This window comes from Pelophylax lessonae, assembly GCF_965119305.1.
Source record: "Pelophylax lessonae genome assembly, chromosome: 1".
Lineage (NCBI taxonomy): Eukaryota > Metazoa > Chordata > Amphibia > Anura > Ranidae > Pelophylax > Pelophylax lessonae.
In genome coordinates, this window is record NC_138768.1 from 71,070,967 (window position 1) to 71,092,924 (window position 21,958).

Genomic DNA, 21,958 nt, shown 5'->3' on the forward strand with positions numbered 1-21,958 from the left:
TCCTCAGACTCGTCTGTTATCAGCCTGGGTTACACAGCAGACCATTGCCATGGCAGTGTTAGACTGGTAGTTAAATGTCGCAAACGTAAGCATATAAATTTCTAACACCAAGGCACATTTAGATCCCTGATATATATTCAGCACTGATGTATATGCCACGTAATATTTTAGTACACAAATATTAAATAAGTTACTTACCTTGAACTTCAACCTTAAAAAGTGTTTCTAAAGGTTCAAAGTTGTTTACTTTCATGCATTCTATGCATGGAGTTAAAAAAAACTCTCCTGTGCAGCAGCCTCCCCAGCCCCCTAATACCTGAGCCCCATCACAATCCAGCGATGTACAGTAGGGATCGTCCGATTATCAGCAAAGCCGATATATCGAGGTCCGATATGCACTTTCCCCGATATATCGGAATCGGCCCCGGAGGCTACCACCGATATTGCCGATATTTAAGGAAAGGGCTTGTACCGGAGTGATGCCTGCAGCAAGAGGCATCACCCTGGTACTGGCGTCCATAGCCAAGGGTCGGCTGTCTTGTAATGACAACCGATGCGGCTGAGAAGCCACTCGGCTGTCATTACAAGGAGCGGGAGGGGCGTCCCCCCCTCCCACCGCCTTCTGCCATGCAGGCTGGTTGCCCGAGTCTCCTGGTGGGACGGGAGACCCGGGCAACCAGCCTGCATGGCCGCCGAAGACCCGATCAAAGCGGCATTTGGCTCTGATCGGGTCTGCATGCAAAAACACGGAAGTGATGTCATGACATCCCTTCCAGGTACTGTCTGGCGCCAGATTAAAAAAAATGACAGCATTCAAAACAGCCAAACTTGGCGTTTTGAATGCTTTTAAGTGCAGAGGAGGGGTTTGGGGTCTTTTAGACCCCCAGATCCCTCCACAAGAGTATCAGTCAAGTAAAAAATAAATAAATAAATAAATCATTTAAATGTACGAAAATATCGGCCCATATCGGCCGATACGCGATAACCAAAATATCAGTATCCGTATTGGCAATGAAAAAACGATATCGGTTGATCACTAATGTACAGGACAGCCTCGGCTCTCTATGACTTTACTTTATCATTGGCTGGGGACCTGAGAAGAGGAGAGTTGGGGTAGCTCTGCATAGAGCTGGTAGGTATATATAGCATGTTTGGTTTTTTTAAAAATGCCTTTAAAGTAGATATATTGGCAAAACTTTTTATTTATTTTTTTTTTTTTGGATAGAGTAAGGGAGGGTTATAACACCTGTCAGAATTTTTTCACCATCTCTGTCCCATTGTGGAGATTTCACTTCACTTCCTGTCCCATAGCAAAACAAGAAGTGAGAGGAAATCCCTGCAAATTAAGGGAATTCCTTGGGGAATCCCAGGTCACCAGAACTAGTGTCCCCATTGGAAGATTTCCCCTCTTACTTTTCTGGGGACAACCCAAAATATGGGATTTTCTTTTATTTTTACTTTCACTGATAATGGTAAACAGGACAAAATCGAGAGGACAAATCAAGAGGGCAAATCTCCTTAACGGGCACACAGTCAGCAAAAAAATATAAAGTGGCAAGCATTCTCATCCCCCTACACTCTATCCAAAACTTTAAAAAAAAGTTTTGCCTTTAGGTTATACTTTTAATATCACTTTAATTCTTAACATCAAATTAAAACCTAACCTCATTTTGTAAACCTCAACTGTACCTCCGTTAACTCCAAATCACAATCTAAAACTTTACTCAGCCTTTCTCAACCTTTTTATTACAGAACAACCCTTGAAGCAATTTCTGGTCTCAAGGAACCCTTGCTAAGAATTACCATACCTTCAACTCACAGCACATTAGTGTAATGGCTAATAGGCAGACTGTTCCATTTGTGGTCAGTAGGAAAAATCTCCTCCTTTACAAATAGCTAAAAAGTACACTGGTGCGGTTACTTAACTGAGCGGCAGAAATTGCTTATTTCTCAAGGAACCCATAACAATCTATGGAAGAACCCTGGTTGAGAAAGGCTGACTTAACTCAATCCCTAAATTTCCACCTAGCCCATAAAACCAACCATAAACCTCAATTTGACCATATTGTAAAACTAAAATCTAAGCCTAACCATTCAGCCATAACCAGCCCTAACTCCTAAACCTCAACTTAAAGCGGTTGTTCAGTCATCTGTTGAAAAATGAAGTCAGCAACTACAAAAACTGTAGCTGTAACTTTTAATATTAGGACACTCATCTGTCCCAGGATCCAGTGCTGTCCTCACCCGGCTGGTTTCTTCACAGGGCTTTGGTCCCCGGCGCCAGCTGGCTAGGACTGCTTGCGACTTCACAGCCCGTTGCTCACTGCGCATGAATGAGACGCGCTGAGCTATCTGAATGGTCCTGCAGTTTTCTGGGACCTGTGATGTGTCCTTGAAGGCTGTGAGGGAAGTGGGGGTGCGAAACTCTGTTTAGATGGCTGTGGCAATGCGACTGGAAGTGGGGGAGCGGGTACTTGTCAAAACCCCCCCCCCCTTTCCCAAAAAAAAAAAAATGATGTGCCAAATGTTAGGGGGGGGGGGAGCGGAACTTTTGGGTGAAATTCCGTTTTAGAGTTCAACGTTTTAAACATTTTTAACGGCATCCAATTCGCATAACATGTAAATGTGACTGGCTCTCAATGAAGCCGGTTTACACATGTCTGGAGTGGCCACAGTGTTGTTTTGAACAGGGTCCTGTGCATTTTTGGGTCCGGTTCAGGTGTGAATTCATGCAAAAATTTGCACCTGAACCTGTGAACAGAAACGCACCAGACCTTGGACTGAAAACCGCAGCAGCCTAATGCCTCGTACACACGCAACGATTATCGGCCGACCGATCGCCCGTCTTTTGTCCAGTGTTGTTGTGTTGGTTGAAATGTGCTCTAGACTGCACACAAATTTTCTCGGCCAACAAAAACCAACTTCAGAAGTGATGTCCTGTTCTGGTTTACTTTCCGTGTGTTTTTTCTTCTCTGAGCATGCCCAGTCTTGCTCATCAGATTTTTGTCTGCCGAAATCTGTACTGACTGACGGAAAATCGGCCGTTGTGTTGACGGCCAACAAAAATTTTATAGCCTGCACACCAGATTTTGTTGGCCGAAAAGTCTGAGTCGGTTGTCGAAAGCATCATACTAACAAGCCGAAAATCGGCCGATCGGACGTTGGCCGAAAATTCACGGCCAACTATCGATGCGTGTGTACGAGGCATTAGCCTTTAGCTCAGCTGTACCCATAAAGCCTACTGCCAACGATATTGCCCTCAAACCTCAGCCTATATTGAAACTCTAGACCTTCACCTAATCCAATCTCATAATAACCTCTAATCCTAATGCTTTCCTCTAAACCTAACCCTAAACTTCAATCCATCCGTTAATCTTAAACCACAACCTCACTAATTATTCCAAAATGTCAACACAATCCATAAACCCAACCCTAAATTTCAATCAAATTCTAAAACCCAACGCAAAGTCAGAAGATCAGCTATAATCCAACTATCAATTTTATCACAATAAAAATGATTCCATTATGCGGATACTAGGACTAACAATACTATTGCAAAGAAATTGTCTTGTGCCAAAACAAACATATCCTGTAATATAGCAGTAAAAATATTTGCACCATCATACAAAGAGACAAATTGTCAGCACCTAATAAACTGTGTCATAATATCCATGCAGAATTCAACAAGCTACTAAACTCTAAGCACGCATAAGCCCCATATTGATGGATTAACCCTAACTTTTCCTGTACTCCCTGACACCTGTATTTAAATCGCTCTAAAACACAAGCTTCCAGGAAATGTTTAGATTAGTGATGACCTACAAGGAACATGGCCTGCGCCATTTATTGGTAGTAGTACTGCAAACTTTGCTCTACTGAATCCTTTCTATGGATACACCACCTCTTGGAAAAGCCACTGTTCAGAGGAGCGTGCATGTGTGCCTCCCTAGGGCAGCTATACACATTAACTTTTGTACAAGCCATACAAGAATTTTCAAAAAACATTGAAGGGTCATTTCCATTTCATCACCGAAAAAGGGGAGATCACTATAGGCACAGCTACAACACTTCTTTTAAGAAGTAGAGGACTGCACTCCGACTTGAAAAAATTGTGATAATCTATTGATAAATCCAAAAATCCATAATAGATGAAATTATCAGAGACAGGAGACAAAACATAGTTGACGCGTTTCACAAAATCAAATTCGCTTAATCATAATCATACTTATGATTAAGCAAATTTGATTTTGCTTCAACTATGTTTTGTCTCCTGTCTCTGATAATCTCCTCTATTATGGATTTTTCAATTTATCAATAAATTATCACAATTTTTCAAGTCGGAGTGCAGTCCTCTACTTCTAAAGATTACAGCTTCCGGGATTGCAGGTCTGACGTGCACCGGACCTCTGATTCTTGGACTCCTCATACCTGAGCGGTCTTCTGTGTGTGTGTTTGTACAACAATTTTTTGCTGTTAGGGGTTCTAATTCTTCCCTACTTTATCCAGAAATAATTAAAAAAAGCCTCGGTGTATGCATCACACTGGATATAAGTGTTAGTGCCCCTACAGTGCTGTAAAGGGTTACTAAACCCACAACAGTAAAATCAGTCTGTATATGCTGTAAAGCATGCTTGTTATACTCACTGTGGAACCTAAGGGGTTAATCCTTTGCATTGTGTATAAAGGCTGTTTGATCCTGTCTCTGATCTTCATCTTCTTTCACTGTCTCCAAAAAATAACTTGATCTTTACAGAGCGAGGGGACGGGCTGCACATGCTCAGTTTGATGTGTAGTGAGAAAAGATATTTATCTGTTTATATTTTCTAAAATAATTGCATTTCTATGTTCTGTGTACTGTGGGGGACCAGATATAGTGACTGCAGGCTACTGGGTTTAGTGACACTTTAACTTCTACGCTGGGAAATTTTATGATCATCCTTTTCTAGGTGAAGGCTTCGCTCATCTAAGGACAATCTAATTCCACTTTTATGAAGTCAGGGACGTTGAAAAAAAAAAAAAAAAAGACCAATAACTCTATATTAGTCCAATATACAACCACATGTTCCGGATTAATCCCCGCTATGCAAGTGCAAAATTAAATGAAAGCGTTCCAACTCAGAATATGCCTTTATAATAGCAATATAAATTCCAGAGGTTTAAACTCTTTGTCAGCGTTATCAAAGTCAATTGATAATAGTTCTTGCTGCTTCACTAAATGAAAAATTCCAACTGCCAGTTCCACTTTAACTACCATGTGCAATCATTTCAATACAACAAACAGCAGGTCTGCATCCCATATCCAGTATTATACAAGCCATATGTATCTGTTTTGGAGTGGCATGGAAATGTATCTGCCAACAGTGTGTCTGAAACATGTATACTTTTTCAGAATGGTGTTATTGTAAAAGCAGTATCTTAAAGCGGAGTTCTACCCAAAAATGGAACTTCCGCTATTTTGCTTTCTCCACCCCTCCAGTGCCACATTTGGCACCTTTCAGGGGGGAGGGGGGAACGGGTACTCGTTTTTGACAGGTACCCCTTCCCCTCTTTCGGGACACCGTGCCGCGGTGCAGTGTCTCGGACGTTCGGCCCCCTCCTCCTTCCCCCGCCACCGAGCCAATAGGAATGCACAGTAGAGGCCCTGCCGTGAAGCCGCAAGGCTTCACTACCGGGTTCTCTCACTGGCAATGGTGGCAGCAGCTCCCGACATCGCTGGACTCCAGGACAGGTAAGTGCTGACATCGCTGGACTCCAGGACAGGTAAGTGTCCTAATATTAAAAGTCAGCAGCAACAGTATGTGTACAGTATGTGAAGCTGCTGACTTTTAATTTTTGAAGGGGAAGGCGGAACTCCTCTTTAACCACTTCTGGACCTGAAGGATTTACCCCCTTAATGACCAGGTCATTTTTTTGCGATTCGGCACTGCGTTATTTTAATGGACGCTTGCTCGGTCGTGCAACACTGTACCCAAATAAAATTTCCTACACATAGAGCTTTCTTTTGGTGGTATTTGATCATCTCTGCAATTTTTATTTTTTGTGCTATACAGCACATATACAAGAAAAACTTATGTAGGGAGATTTGTTTAATCTCATGTTTTTCATAGTCTGACTGGTGGGCTATGACTCTTTTGTGATGTTGTCACACTCACGCCACAGGGGTGCACAGCAAATCAGCGGTGCACTCTGTCCCTAGGACATGGCGCATCACTAATCTCGGTAAAAATCTGATAACGAGGGTATTTACCGATGTGATCAGCTTGGTCCAATCACAGCTGATCACATGGAAACAAGGAAATGCTGGCTATCAGAATTCCTTTCCTAATGCCCCATACACACGTGCAGATTATCTGCAGACTTTTGTCTGCAGACTTACCAAAACCATATAATATGAGGTCAAACCTAAACACTTTTAATGTGTATGCAATCCGGCAGGCCCTTGCACTACAAAAAAAAGGTAAGTCTGCAGACAAAAGTCTGCAGATAATCTGCATGTGTGTATGGGGCATAACACTGACAGTGTGAGGAGAGCTGATTATCAGTGCAGCCCCAACAGCGCCCAGCAGTGATGCCAGTCAGTGCCAAGCAGTGATGCAATCAGTGCCTATCAGTGATGCCAGTCATTGCCCTTCAGTGCCGCCAATCAGTGACCATCAGTGCCGCCAATCAGTGACCATCAGTGCCATCAATCAGTGTTACATATTAGTTCCTCCTCATCAGTGCCACCTCATTAGCGCAGCCCCATCAGCCCACATCAACGAAGGAGATAATTACTTAGTTACAAAATTTTAAAACAGAAACTAAGAAAAAAAAAATTTTTTTCAGACTTTTGGGTCTGTTTTTGTTTTTTTAGCAAAAAATAGAAAACTGAGTGGCGATTAAATACCACCAAAAGAAAGCTCTATCTAATGATAATGTTATTTGGGTACAGTGTTGCATGACCGCGCAATAGTCATTCACAGTGCAAGAGCGCTAAAAGCTAAAAATACTGTGGTATAGGCTCTGCAGGGAAAAAACAGGCACAACTAAAACAATGCCTCGCACATTTCTGTATTAACTGCAAAGAGGAAGCAAAAGAATTTAATAGCTTGCTAATAAAAATGATGTGTGTGCTAGTAGATGTACTTTGCAATTAGGCTGTTTATTCAGCCTAAATTAATGTTTCCTAAACTGAATAAATATTTGAATAAAAATGTACTTAGGTCATTCTGTTTAGCATCATTTAAAAAGATGTTAACCCTGCAATGTAACTAACCCAAAAATAGCTCTGGTCTGAATGACAACGGGATGTTGTATTTAAACAAAGGGCCCATTACAGTCAATAAGCACAACCAATCATTACCCAATTATCCTGCATAGATATTCTATACTGTTCCACTCTGTACACTGAACGCTATGTCGTATATTCCAAAGCCCTCCACTCTGTAGAATATACTCTATGTTACAGTACCGGCTCCATACCCCTCCACTCTGCACACTGTACTCTATGTTTTATATTCCATACCCCTCCACTCCTCACACTGTGTGCTATGTTTTATACTCCATACCCCTCCACTCTGCACACTGTGCGCTTTATTTTATATTTCAAACCCCTCCACTCTGTAGAATATGCTCTATGTTACAGTACAGGCTCCATACCCCTCCACTCTGCACACTGTGCGCTTTATTTTATATTCCATACCCCTCCACTCCTCACACTGTGCGCTATGTTTTATACTCCATACCCCTCCACTCTGCACACTGTGCGCTTTATTTTATATTTCATACCCCTCCACTACTCACACTGTACTCTATGTTTTATACTCCATACCCCTCCACTCTGCCTACTGTGCGCTATGTTGTATACTCCATACCCCTCCACTCTGCACACTGTATGCTATGTTTTTACTCCATACCCCTCCACTCTGCACACTGTATTCTATGTTTTATATTCTATACCCCTCCACTCCACACACTATGCGCTATTTTTTATACTCCATACCCCTCCACTCTGCACACTGTATTTTATGTTTTTACTCCATACCCCTCCACTCCTCACACTGTGCGCTATGTTTTATATTCCATACCCCTCCACTTTGCACACTGTGCACTATGTTTTATATTCCATACCCCTCCACACTGCACACTGTGCGCTATGTTTTATACTCCGTACCCCTCCACTCTGCACACTGTATTTTATGTTTTTACTCCATACCCCTCCACTCTGCACACTGTGCGGTATGTTTTAAACTCCATACCCCTCCACTCTGCACACTGTATTCTATGTTTTTACTCCATACCCTTCAACTTCTCACACAGTGCGCTATGTTTTATATTCCATACCCCTCCACTCCTCACAATGTGCTCTATGTTATATACTCCACACTCCTCTACCCGGTACCACTCATTTTTATTCTATATATCTCCATTCTGTACACAAATACTCCAAACCCCTCCATTCTGTAAACATTCCCCTATATTGTATACTCCATACCCCTCTATTTTGTAAACATTCCCCTATATTGTATACTCTATACCCCTCCATTCTGTAAACATTCCCCTATATTGTATACTCCATACCCCTCCATTTTGTAAACATTCCCCTATATCGTATACTCCATACCCCTCCATTCTGTAAACATTCCCCTATATTGTATACTCCATACCCCTCCATTCTGTAAACAGTCCCCTATATTGTATACTCCATACCCCTCCTTTCTGTAAACATTCCCCTATATTGTATACTCCATACCCCTCCATTCTGTAAACATTCCCCTATATAGTATACTCTATACCCCTCCATTCTGTATACATTCCCCTATATTGTATACTCCATATCCCTCCATTCTGTAAACATTCCCCTATATTATATACTTTATACCCCTCCATTCTGTAAACATTCCCCTATATTGTATACTACATACCCCTCCATTCTGTAAACATTCCCCTATATTGTATACTCCATACCCCTCCACTCTGCACACTGTATTCTATGTTTTATATTCTATACCCCTCCACTCCACACACTGTGCGCTATTTTTTATACTCCATACCCCTCCACTCTGCACACTGTGCACTATGTTTTATACTCCATACCCCTCCACTCTGTACAATGTGCGCTAGGTTTTATATTCTATACCCCTCCACTCCACACACTGTGCGCTATGTTTTATATTCCATACCCCTCCACTTTGCACACTGTGCACTATCTTTTATATTCCATACCCCTCCACACTGCACACTGTGCGCTATGTTTTATACTCCATACCCCTCCACTCTGCACACTGTATTTTATGTTTTTACTCCATACCCCTCCACTCTGCACACTGTGCGGTATGTTTTAAACTCCATACCCCTCCACTCTGCACACTGTATTCTATGTTTTTACTCCATACCCTTCAACTTCTCACACAGTGCGCTATGTTTTATATTCCATACCCCTCCACTCCTCACAATGTGCTCTATGTTATATACTCCACACTCCTCTACCCGGTACCACTCATTTTTATTCTATATATCTCCATTCTGTACACAAATACTCCAAACCCCTCCAGTCTGTAAACATTCCCCTATATTGTATACTCCATACCCCTCCATTCTGTAAACATTCCCCTATATTGTATACTCTATACCCCTCCATTCTGTAAACATTCCCCTATATTGTATACTCCATACCCCTCCATTTTGTAAACATTCCCCTATATCGTATACTCCATACCCCTCCATTCTGTAAACATTCCCCTATATTGTATACTCCATACCCCTCCATTCTGTAAACAGTCCCCTATATTGTATACTCCATACCCCTCCATTCTGTAAACATTCCCCTATATTGTATACTCCATACCCCTCCATTCTGTAAACATTCCCCTATATTGTATACTCCATACCCCTCCATTCTGTTCTGTAAACATTCCCCTATATAGTATACTCTATACCCCTCCATTCTGTATACATTCCCCTATATTGTATACTCCATACCCCTCCATTCTGTAAACATTCCCCTATATTATATACTTTATACCCCTCCATTCTGTAAACATTCCCCTATATTATATACTTTATACCCCTCCATTCTGTAAACATTCCCCTATATTGTATACTCCATACCCCTCCATTCTGTAAACATTCCCCTATATTATATACTCCATACCCCTCCATTCTTTACTCTGTTATCTATCCATCTATCCATCCTCTAGGCTCAACCTAGAATTTCCAGCTTTCCCTGTATAATATTTTTTGTGTGTTGAGATGCCACAATTACTTAGAGGAGCAATAATATATATTTTTTTACCTATAAAGTATACACTACATTGAAGCACAACATGTCAAAGCCCTACTAGCAAAAGAACGCTGACGAGAGTCTCAGTAACCAGTGAAAGGCGTACAGGGTAAAGCCTCTTGTCACCTTTGATTAAATTATGAGGTTGTTTACAGACAGCTAAAGCGTTCGCCTGGTCATCAGCTACTTACGTAATCATCTTCATTGAGTCCCAGCTTTTGAACAGAATTTTTCACCTCGATGGAAAACTTCTCGAACTCTGGTTTTACTGTCCTGAGTAGAGTGACTGTTTGCAGGGATGAGTATGCTTGCTTTGCTTCAACGTCGTGCTTGTCTCCTCGCCTCCACGAGCCATCTCCTAGGGGAGATATAAAAATATTTACAAGCTCGGCCAGTCACCATAAAAAAAAGAAAGCAGTTTCTCCATTTGCAACTCCCCTTGTATAAGGCATCCAGTAAATATATATGTTTGTAAATAACAGTATAGCTTATTGTTGGTTATGTCTTGAAGTTTAAGTCAAGTATAAAAATGGCAAGGGCATGGCTTGCAGACATTTAAAGTGGAACTTTAGTCACAAATGAAGTCCTCCAAGATCAGACCTTTTGAAGGTATAGATATGTAAGACATTCAAAATAAGTGCTTATGCTGTAAATCCAGTAATAAACTCATCCTGATCTGTACTCTGCTCTGTATTTTTGGGCACTGTGCCAAAAATGTAGAGGTCAATCTGCTGACAACCTAAAGATTTACTGCTGCTCAGGGGCTCTGGGCTTCAGCAAAATGGTGGCCTCCAGCAAGAAGAAAATGGAACAATGCTGGAGGCAATTTACAGCAGGCACTAATTTTGGTAGCAATTTATTAACCACTTGCTGACCACCCCATGCATATTTAGTGCTGCAGGGCGGCTCGGCTGCGCACAATCACATAGATCTACGTGATTGATGCAAGTGGTCTCAGCGGCGCTTGGGAGTCAGACCTCGGGAGGAGCGGGCACGATTGCCGCCGGCCTCCTGCGATCTTCAGAGAAACTGACAGAAGAGCCGCCTGCCTATGTAAACAAGGCAGGCAGCTCTCCTGTCAGACAGGCACAGTGAGATCATCTATCTCAGCTAAGCTGAAACACCAATCTCTGTGTGCCTTTCACAGAGCCCCCCCCCCCCACAGTTAGTAAGCACAATTTAGGAGCACACTTAGGTGCACACTGTAAACAAGGCAGGCAGCTCTCCTGTCAGACAGGCACACTGAGATTGTGTGTCTCTGTGTGCCTTTTACAGAGCCCCCCCCCCCCCCCCCCCACAGTTATCAAGCACAAATTGGGAGCACACTTAGGAACACACTGTAAACAAGGCAGGCGGCTCTCCTGTCAGAGAGGCACAGTGAGATTGTGTGTCTCAGCTAAGCTGAAACACCGATCTCTGTGTGCCTTTCACAGAGCCCCCCACAGTTAGTAAGCACAATTTAGGAGCACACCTAACCCCTTGATCACCCCCCCAGTATTAACCCCTTCCCCGCCGGTGTCATTTATACAGTAACAGTGCATATTATTTAGCACTGATCACTGTATTGACGCCACTGGTTCCCAAAAAGTGTCACTTAGTGTCAGCTTTGGCCGCCGCAATGTCGCAGTCCCGCTAAAAATCACTGATCGCAGCCATTACTAATAAAACTAGTAAAAAGTCCACAATTCTATCCCATAGTTTGTAACCACTATACCTTTTGCGCAAACCAATTAATATACCATTTTTGGGATTTTTTTTACCAAAAATATGTAGCAGAATACAAATTAGCCTAAACTGATAAAAATGTTGGATTTTTTATTGAGAATGCTTCATAGCAGAAAGTAAAATATAATGGGTTTTTTTTTTTCAAAATTTTCGCTTTTTTTTTTTTCTTTATTGTAGCAAATGGCACTTTTCCACTGCAAGTACCGGCTCGGCTCTACTCGGCCCTGCTTGGACCTGCTTTGCCCTGTTTGGTTTTCCACTGCATGGTATGGTGTTGGAACGGTTCGGTACGGTTTAGTATGGTTTACTTTTCCACTAAAGAAGTACTAAAGTAAGTGGGTGGGATAACAACGATAGGATTCTACTGATTCACTGTATCTACCATTACCATTTTCACACTGCGGTACATCACGGAGACACAGCTGACCACACTGTGGAGACAGGTCGATTTCTTCCTGGGCACATCACTTCCTTTCTTCCAATCAGTGTTTGGATTTCTGGTGTGTGTAGTCCTACAGTGATTATTGTTAATATGATGGATCATGAACATTTGTTTTTTGCTACATATTGCCTACAGCCATTCATAGTCTTTTGGAAGTTTGTATCTGACCTATTAATAAACTTTTTCACTATTACTATCCATTGTCATTGCATCCATTCTGTGGAACTACAAGTGCAAGCATATGGGTTACTATTAGGCTGTATAGACTCACATCCCCCAGCGCTCTATATAGAGGTTCTTTTGTGGTTTATTTCTGGGTATTAGGACCTAATTGGTACCCATATGTTCCTCACAGCTGCGGGAGGATACTTAATCAATTTTATGGTCCACTATAGAACGCCATAATATTTGTATTTTGTATTTGCAGGGATTGGACTGCTGAGGACTGGGGTAAAGAATTTTCCCTGATTATTCCCCTTTCCAATTGTTTGGGGCATCCGGAAAAAAAACTTGTCCCGAGAAGCAAAGGTGAGCACTACAATCAGTCCTGTGTCATGCCAACAGTAAAGCATCCTGAGACCATTCATGTGTGGGGTTGCTTCTCAGCCAAGGGAGTGGGATCACTCACAATTTTGCCTAAGAACAGTCATGAATAAAGAATGGTACAAAAACATCCTTCGAGAGCAACTTCTCCCAACCATCCAAGAACAGTTTGGTGATGAACAATGCCTTTTCCAGCATGATGGAGCACCTTGCCATACGGCAAAAGTGATCATTAAGTGGTTCGGGGAACAAAACATCCAAATTTTGGGTCCATGACCAGGAAACTCCCCAGACCTTCATCCCATTGAGAACTTGTGGTCAATCCTCAAGAGGCGGGTAAACAAAAAAATACCCACAAATTATGACAAACTTCAAGCATTGATTATGCAAGAATGGTCACCCATCAATCAGGATGTGGCCAATAAGTTGATTCACAGCATGCCAGGGCGAACTGCAGAAGTCTTGAAAAAGAAGGGTCAACATTACAAATATTGACTCTTTGCATAAACTTAATGTAATTGTCCAAAAAAACTTTTGACACTTATGAAATGCTTGAAGCTATACTTCAGTTTACCATAGTAACATCTGACAAAAAGATGTAAAAACACTGAGGCAGCAGACTTTGTGAAAATTATTATTTGTATCATTCTTAAAAGTTTTGGCCACAACTATATACTATAACTATAATAACTATATACAACTATATATATGATCTTCCCTTAACTTTACCAATAATTTCCAATTATGACTAGAAAAAAGTACCTTGCACTAGTAAAGGCTCATCTCAGATATCCTAAATTATTCTAATATCCCTTAGAAGTGGTAAAACCAAAGTTCACACTGCACTGTACAGGGTGACCTCTACTATCTTTTCATCTCTTCAAATGCATGCAATTTTATAGTTACCGGAAAGAAAAATACTTAGAAAAGGCAAGATAAGCTGGTTCCATATATTACACAAGGAAACGAAAAAGAGATAATAAGTGTGGAGTTACTGTAAACTCATTTTTGTGTCATATGTCAGAGAGTGGCGTTGTTTAGTGCCTGAGTGCACTGGTAAGAGGGAAATTCCTTCTACTAGGTAAAGACAAACAGAAATGTTTCCTGCTTATTGTGTAGGATGCCTGAAAGCAGGAAAAAATAAAAATTCAAGTGACAAAGCAAGCTTAAGAGACACCTTGTCTTGTGAAAACCACCTTAGTACAATGGTATGGAAAAGGCCTCAGGGTGAAACTTTAAAATCAAGCAAAGGTACAAAATGGCAAGTGCTTATTTATAGTCCAGAAGGAAATTGCACATTGGGAAAGGTCATTATATGTGCACTAAACCTAATATTAAACGTAAAAATCAAATGAAAAACAGAGTCTGCAACACTTGCAAATATATGGGAAACCCACCTTGTAGGATCAAAGTTATACTGTGTTCGCTATACTCCACCGGAAAACTCGAATGCAACGCTACTCCGGAAGGAGCCGCTGGTTAAGGTGGGTCACATATAGTTCATATTCCTTTCGCACACCTTCCTGGTTTGTAGGCTCGTGTATGTTGGGTGCTGAAGCGATCACCAGTTGGCAACTGGATTAGTTACAAGTAAATACATACTGTATTCGCCAGCACACCAAAGCTCTTGCAAAAGCAGTCCAAAACTTTATTGAAGTTACGATCACATCAAAAATAGTTAAGGTGGGTCCTCTGTTCTTTGCCTCAACCCCCTCAAGGGCCTCAGCCCTTTGACAAACCAGGTTAAAAAAAAAAAAGAGACAGGCAAACACAGTGAAACAGGGCAAATACTTTGCATCACCCAATAGCAGTGCTACTATAATGGAAAAAGAACCAAGCAGTTAGCAAAGGTAAACTTAAAGCGATATTCCAGCCTCCCCCTCCAAAAATTAAAAGTCAGCAGCTACACATACTGTAGCTGCTGACTTTTAATATTAGGACACTTACCTGTCCGGGAATCCAGCGATGTCGGCACCGCCGCCAATGTTGCCATTGGCTGTCGGATGCTGCCGCTGCCATTGCCAGTAGGGGAACCTGGAAGTGAAGCATTGCAGCTTCACGGCCGGGACCCTTCTGCGTATGCGCGAAGCGCGCTGCGCTCCGTTACTTGCCTGGAAGCAGAGAAAGGAGGAGGGAGGAGGAGGGGCACCGGCGAGGTCCGACAAAAGTAGGGACAGGGTACCTGTCGAAAACAGGTACCCGCTCCCCCTCGAAAAGGTGCCAAATGTGGCACCGGAGGGGAGAAGGAGACAGATAAGTGGAAGTTCCACTTTTGACTTTAATGTATTATTACTCAGTAGATTTGATAATGAAGCAAGTACAAACAGTTGGCAATTGTGGCAGCACAGTCCTAGCAAACAGTGAGGGTTTAGGCATAAATGGCACGCTGCTCAGCATAAATAGTAGCAGTGTCACCTAAAGTGCACCAGTGGGCAGTAGTAAGACTTAATCTACTAATACAGGCGTTATATTGCTAGAGTGAACTGATGATGGCTGTGCTAGGCCTAAACCGTCTGGGTAGGCATGGTCAGATTGAACAGCATAAACAGTGAAGGGGAAATGAGGGAAACCTACTGGAAGGATGATAGGTGCAGTCCTGAAAGTTGATCTTCTGACGGCTATTGCTGGAGCCCTTTAATTGAGTGTTGGTGAACTTATGGTGGTCCTTTAAACCTGCATGCAATAAGTTGACAACAGGTGCAATACAGTTCAGTGCAAGGAGTGGGCTAGATAATAATAATGCACTAAAACCATAGCTCATATTTGGTAGTGATGCAATATGGACCTAAAGGTAATGAAGTATGGAATTGCTACAAAGGGGTGCAGGTTGGGGTCTTTTTAATTGTCCTGCTCTCAGCCATATGACAGTGAAAGAGATGTACACCCCTCAGGCAGTTGGAGCTTCATAGCCAGCTATGGGTGCAGGACCTCGGATCGTCACCGCAAAAACAGGATACAAGAGAAATGGCCACACACCAAACGATGGCTCACAATGAAAGGCTTTATTTAACAAGGATGAAAGGTACAGCCATATGGCTACTGCTAAACAGTACAAAGTGGCCCAGTGGCCCTCTCACCAACTCCGAGGTGGCGGCAGGCTTCTGTGGTGGAAAGCACCCCTTCAGTTCTGTCCTGGTGTGACTGCAACTCAAAGTCGGAGCGGTGAATCTGGTCTCTCAGCACCAATCCAGCAAAGCTGACAAGCCCTTGACCTCAGACTCTTTAGGACTGGCTCCGTCTCCAGCTCACAAAGGACTGGATGCGTGGACTCCTGCAGTGTCAAGACAGCAAACTTTTCCTGGGTGATTCAAAAAAAGCTCTCCCTAGCTCCTCCTACTCAAAATCTATTGGGACCTGTTGTTAGGACAGTCAGTCATACCAATACATGACTGCAGTCTCAAACTACACCTCCCAGGATTTCAGGACCTCCTCATTATGGTCTATGTGTTCACTGGACTCTGATCTCCCCCTGCTGGCCGGAGGAAGGTTGTGCAGTAAAACATTAACATCACAAAGGGGAACTTAAACAACAGCAATGTCTCCTTCTCAATGGGACGTAGAAGTTCATTCAGATGGCTGAGGAGGGTTGAATGCCACCAAGAATTAGCGTTTCACTGACCCTAAAGCCTTGTACACACAAACCGAATGTCGGGTGACATCGGCCGGTTCAATAAAATCCATCCAATCCGCCAGTGTGTATGGCAGCTGGTCCGACAGAAGCCGGCTGTTTGGCCGGCTTCTGTCAGACGAGCATGCTGGACATCCAGCAGCCAAGCAGCTCCCGATCAGCGCTCTCAGCCAATGGCTGAGAGCACTGACTGGAGAGTTCTGACGGGGGGCTGTCCCCCTGTCAGACCACAATAGAACAGTAGAAAAGATCGCTGTACTAACATCGGATTATTAGTACAGCGGCTCTGACCGGAGCTATTAGGTTTTATTTTCATTCAACCCAAAAGAAAACTAGTGGTGTGTACAAATCCTAAGACCAGCAGCCTGAACAAATCAATGACAGGCTAATGTTATGCACATGTAATCACTTATTGAGAGATTACATGCGGTTAGAGACAAATGAGCGGCACAAGACGCAGACAGTTTGCATCCTGGGCCACTAACATTGAGCGTTGTCAACTTAAAAACAGGCATTTTCTGCACAAAGACTTCCATACCAGGGCCACTAGGTATTATTTGATAAAATTGTGAAAACATTTGGTGTATACCAAAGGAACTGCGCAAATGAATGAACAAACTAAATATAACCATTAGGGCTATAACAGCCACTTATGTGTTGGTGAACATTTGACGTGAATAAATAGAAAAATAAATAAATAAATATATATGAATAAATATAGGGGGAATTTCTTCCACACTGTGAGCTGCAAACAAACAACGTGAATAACGTGATAAATATATAATTGGTAAAAATATTGCGCTCAACACATTAATAATCACAATGAAAAGTGCACTTGTGCAAATAAATTATTGTAAAAGTCTTTTGGTGCTTAAAATATCAATAAAGAGTTAAGTGATTAACAGCAGCAGTTTGATAGAAGCACAGACTTGATAGGAGTGAGATTCCAAAGCCTCCACCTCCACACTTTCACCCAGTGCTCTTATAAAGGTACTCCTTACCAGAAGTATATGACCCCTTGATTATAGGGGGTCACACAGACATAATGATCCACATAAGAACCGACCATCTGCGTCAGATTCCCTCATCAACAGGAGTATGCAATCAGACCAGATATGGGATCCCAATACAGGACATATAGGAAGGCAACAAGAAAGCTCTCATGGTGTAGTATGTCAATTCAATCGAACATTTATTGAAACGTATTGCACTTACTACAATCCATAAGCAGATTCTCTTTGTACATTAATTCAATACGGTAGTTGAAGTGTAAGAACGCCGCTCCACGCCTGCGTTCCACCAACCGGTCTCACGCTCCCGACGCACGTTTCGTCAGACCGTGCTGACGTCATCAAGGGGATCATGATCCTATATGTCCTGTATTGGGATCCCGTATCTGGTTTGATTGCATACTCCTGTTGGTGAGGGAATCTGATACCTTATAAGAGCACTGGGTGAAAGTGTGGAGGTGGAGGCTTTGGAATCTCACTCCTATCAAGTCTGTGCTTCTATCAAACTGCTGCTGTTAATAACTTAACTCTTTATTGATATTTTAAGCACCAAAAGACTTTTACAATAATTTATTTGCACAAGTGCACTTTTCATTGTGATTATAAATGTGTTGAGCGCAATATTTTTACCAATTATATATTATTTGATAAAAGTTGAAGATTTAAAAATATTGAAAATTACTTTTTAAAATACCATGAACATGTTAAAGCTTAGATGCATTCTTCTTAATTGAGTTTTGTGTGTTCAGGTGGTTTGCTTTAATCAGGCTATGTATGAAATTCCCTACACAGGACGCACGGGCTAGAAGTGTAAATTAATATTTTAAAAAAACGGATATTACATTAGAAATGTACTATTTGAACTGGTACTGAAATGATGCAAGAAATGTTGCTTATCATAAGTAGCCACAAGTCCCTGAGCTGCCGTTCTACTAGATTAATAATCAAGCTAAAATCAGCTTAGTTTACTTTTCATCAGACTGTGCAGGGCAGCACATGCACCCAGCATCTGGCTCTTTCAAGGACTAGAATTTATTTACACAGGAATGCCAGAATAAGATTAGCTCCAGTGTACACCTTCAGTCCTGGAGACTCACATACAGAACAGCTTTCCAGGACTTTGCCTGAGAAGAAGATATGAATCTCGCTCAATGACTCATCTGCTTATTAATTCGCCTGTACACAAACTAGGATAGCTCACCAAACACTGGCCCTGGGCTGAGAATTTAAAGTAAACCTGTTAAGACTCTAAATGAGTAATAGGGTGGAAAAGTACACAAGTAAAGGTTACCTTCAGGGACATGCATGTTCAAAACAATCAGTAGATCCAAAAATATAGGCAGCTAAAATTACATGTTAAAGGTGAGCTTGGTGCTACCTCCCTCCCAGTGCTTTCCTATTGGTTACTGAGGCCACCTATTACATTAAAGAGCCAAAAGAAAGTGTAGGAAGTGGGTGGGGGAGATCTGCATGCAACTTTAGCTGTCTATGTCTTTGGATTATAGTGAGAAAGGAAGGGTACGCAAATTAATAAACAGAAGCCGCACTGGAAAAATAATAAATAGAATGAAAAAAGAATAATGCGTTTCAAAGATAAATCAACAATAGTGGTTGTGTGTAAACATTCAAATCTTATTCCGAACTGATAGACAAATTCGGTACACAAAATAAATTCTGATGAGTGACTTTAAACAGTGAACAGAGTCCAAATAAAATCTGATGAAGGTCTTTGAAAGGTGATTGACTGTAGGAAGTCAAAGTCCATGTACAAACATGTGCATATCAATAATTGAACATGTGCAGATCAGTGATCTGATGGTGATGAATCCACAACTGGGATGGTGACTATAATCAAGGTGAATCAACATAACGTAGTGAGTGGCCTCTTACCATATAGCCAACAAAAAGTGACCTCCAACTAACACATAGTGGTGTGGTGATAAGGTGACACCCCAGTAGTAGAAATGGACTCTTACCGGAGATAAAGAAGGTGAAGACTTCAAGCAAATGTAAGTGAGGGATCCCGTGTCAGCCAAAACTGGGGAGGTAGGGCACTCTCCTGCAGCCGCCGATTGCATCCTGATCTATCCCTCCCCACAGGGGGACATGCTTCACAGTGCCATATATGCTGTATCTCATATTTAATTGAATTCACCTTTGGGCAACTGCACCCTGAGTTGTACCAAGTTCCTTGCCTGGATGCTGTGGGTGGATGTGATCAGGAAGATCTGATAGGAGAGTGCCCTACCTCCCCAGTTTTGGCTGACACGGGATCCCTCACTTACATTTGCTTGAAGTCTTCACCTCCTTTATCTCCGGTAAGAGTCCATTTCTACTACTGGGGTGTCACCTTATCACCACACCACTATGTGTTAGTTGGAGGTCACTTTTTGTTGGCTATATGGTAAGAGGCCACTCACTACGTTATGTTGATTCACCTTGATTATAGTCACCATCCCAGTTGTGGATTCATCTCCATCAGATCACTGATCTGCACATGTTCAATTATTGATTTGCACATGTTTGTACATGGACTTTGACTACCTAAAGCCAATCACCTTTCAAAGACATTCATCAGATTTTATTTGGACTCTGTTCACTGTTTAAAGACACTCATCAGAATTTATTTTGTGTACCGAATTTGTCTATCAGTACGGGATAAGATTTGAATGTTTACACACAACCACTATTGTTGATTTATCTTTGAAGCGCATTATTCTTTTTTTCATTCTATGTCTTTGGATTGACTGATCACTTTGATTTTTCATTATATAATTTGTCAAGATCAAGCCAACCCGCAAAGACAGACTTAACGCATGCACCTTCGCATGTGCATGGTTCTCCCCACAGATTTGTGCAGTCCTGCTTTCTGCTTGAGTGCAAGTGTGTCTATGTGTGTCTCATTGCAAAAAGTAGCACCAAGACAACTATTTAAGGCCTGCAGGCATCCAGTGCTGAGAGATCTGCATTTGTAATCTGTAACTTGTGATTCTGCATCTGATCCAAATCGGTTACCAACCCAGTTTGTTCACTGACTCTTCTGTGATTCTACTCTGTTTGCTGACCTGTTCCTGTGCTGACCCTGGCTTGGTATTGGACTAAGATCTGTGCCTGTCACTCTAGTACCACCTTGCCTTCAAGCTGCTGAACTAGCCTGTCCCTGACTCTGTCTCTGCCTGCCATATTGGTGCCATTTTCCTGTCTGTTGGTGACTTTGGCTTGTTCCTGTACTCCGAGTTCTCATCGGTGACCCACAAAATCTCTAAATAGTTCCAGTGACATCAGCTGCATCACCATCTACCAGCACTTGTGCCACTCCCACTTTCAGTCCCACTACCCAAGGATGCTTGGACTGAAGCGATAAGAAGGGCCACTCTCATCATATCAGGCTCCCAATCAAGGTATGTGACATACTCAATTTAAATTGCTTATGTTTAAGACAGTGCATCTGTCTTATAACTTCAAAACTATACTCAAATATACAATATTAATTAACTTTTTTCATCTAATTTACCCTCCCAGTTAGTGCAAATTGCTACGTAAGTTTAGTTGAGCTACTCTGTAATAAGTGGAGCAGGGGTTTATTGTTCTAGCCTGCTCAGTGTATCATGGGCTGCTGGTCGGATTGCTTCCCCCTACATTACATAGTTACATAGTTAGTGAGGTTGAGAAAAAAAAAAGCACCAGTCCATCCAGTTCAACTTATGATGTGTGTGTGTGTTTGCTAACCATACACTGCATATCCCTGTATGTTGTGGTCTTTACGGTGCCCAACTAATAATTTTTTGAAACTATCGATGCTCCCTGCTAATACCATTGCCTGTGGCATTCTAGAAGATTCTAAAATTACAGCAAGAGGAAGAACAGAAATGCAGCCTGAAAATTTACAGAGACCCAGCCAATCCCTGGAGAGGTGTGTCCGGTACGTGGCTAGAGAACCCTTAACCTTCCTAGCGGTATTCCCGAGTGTGACTCGGGGTAAGATTTTAGTGCCAAAAGCGGTAACCCCGAGTCACACTCGGGGTAGCGCTAAGAAGATCGCTGGATGCTGGAGGAGGTTTTACTTACCTTTTCTCCGGGATCCAGCGAAGACTGCGAGCGGTGTGCGGCGGCGGAGCTCTCTCCCGATCGTCTGCGAGCCCCGGCTTCCATCTCCGGCGACGTGACGTCCGCCGGGGGGTGGAACCGGCGGCAAATTCGAATGTAAAATGCACCAAACACACTGATATCGTTCAAAATAAAATCACATTACATTACCCCCCAGTGCCCTTTCCTCCAGTTTTACTGTACTTTTTATGTAAATATATGTATATATATATATATATACATATATATACAGTATATATATA

The 21,958-nt window shown here is 42.1% G+C and overlaps 1 protein-coding gene across 2 annotated transcripts in view; it reads right to left on the reverse strand.

Moving 5' to 3' along the window:
- Positions 1-21,958, reverse strand: part of NPR3 (natriuretic peptide receptor 3) — a 163,734-nt gene that overhangs the window by 90,364 nt on the left and 51,412 nt on the right. For both annotated transcript variants that reach the window (XM_082272494.1, XM_082272493.1), the window contains exon 3: positions 10,453-10,619. In XM_082272494.1, the coding sequence (XP_082128620.1) occupies positions 10,453-10,619 (167 nt within the window). The remainder of the gene's footprint in view (positions 1-10,452; positions 10,620-21,958) is intronic.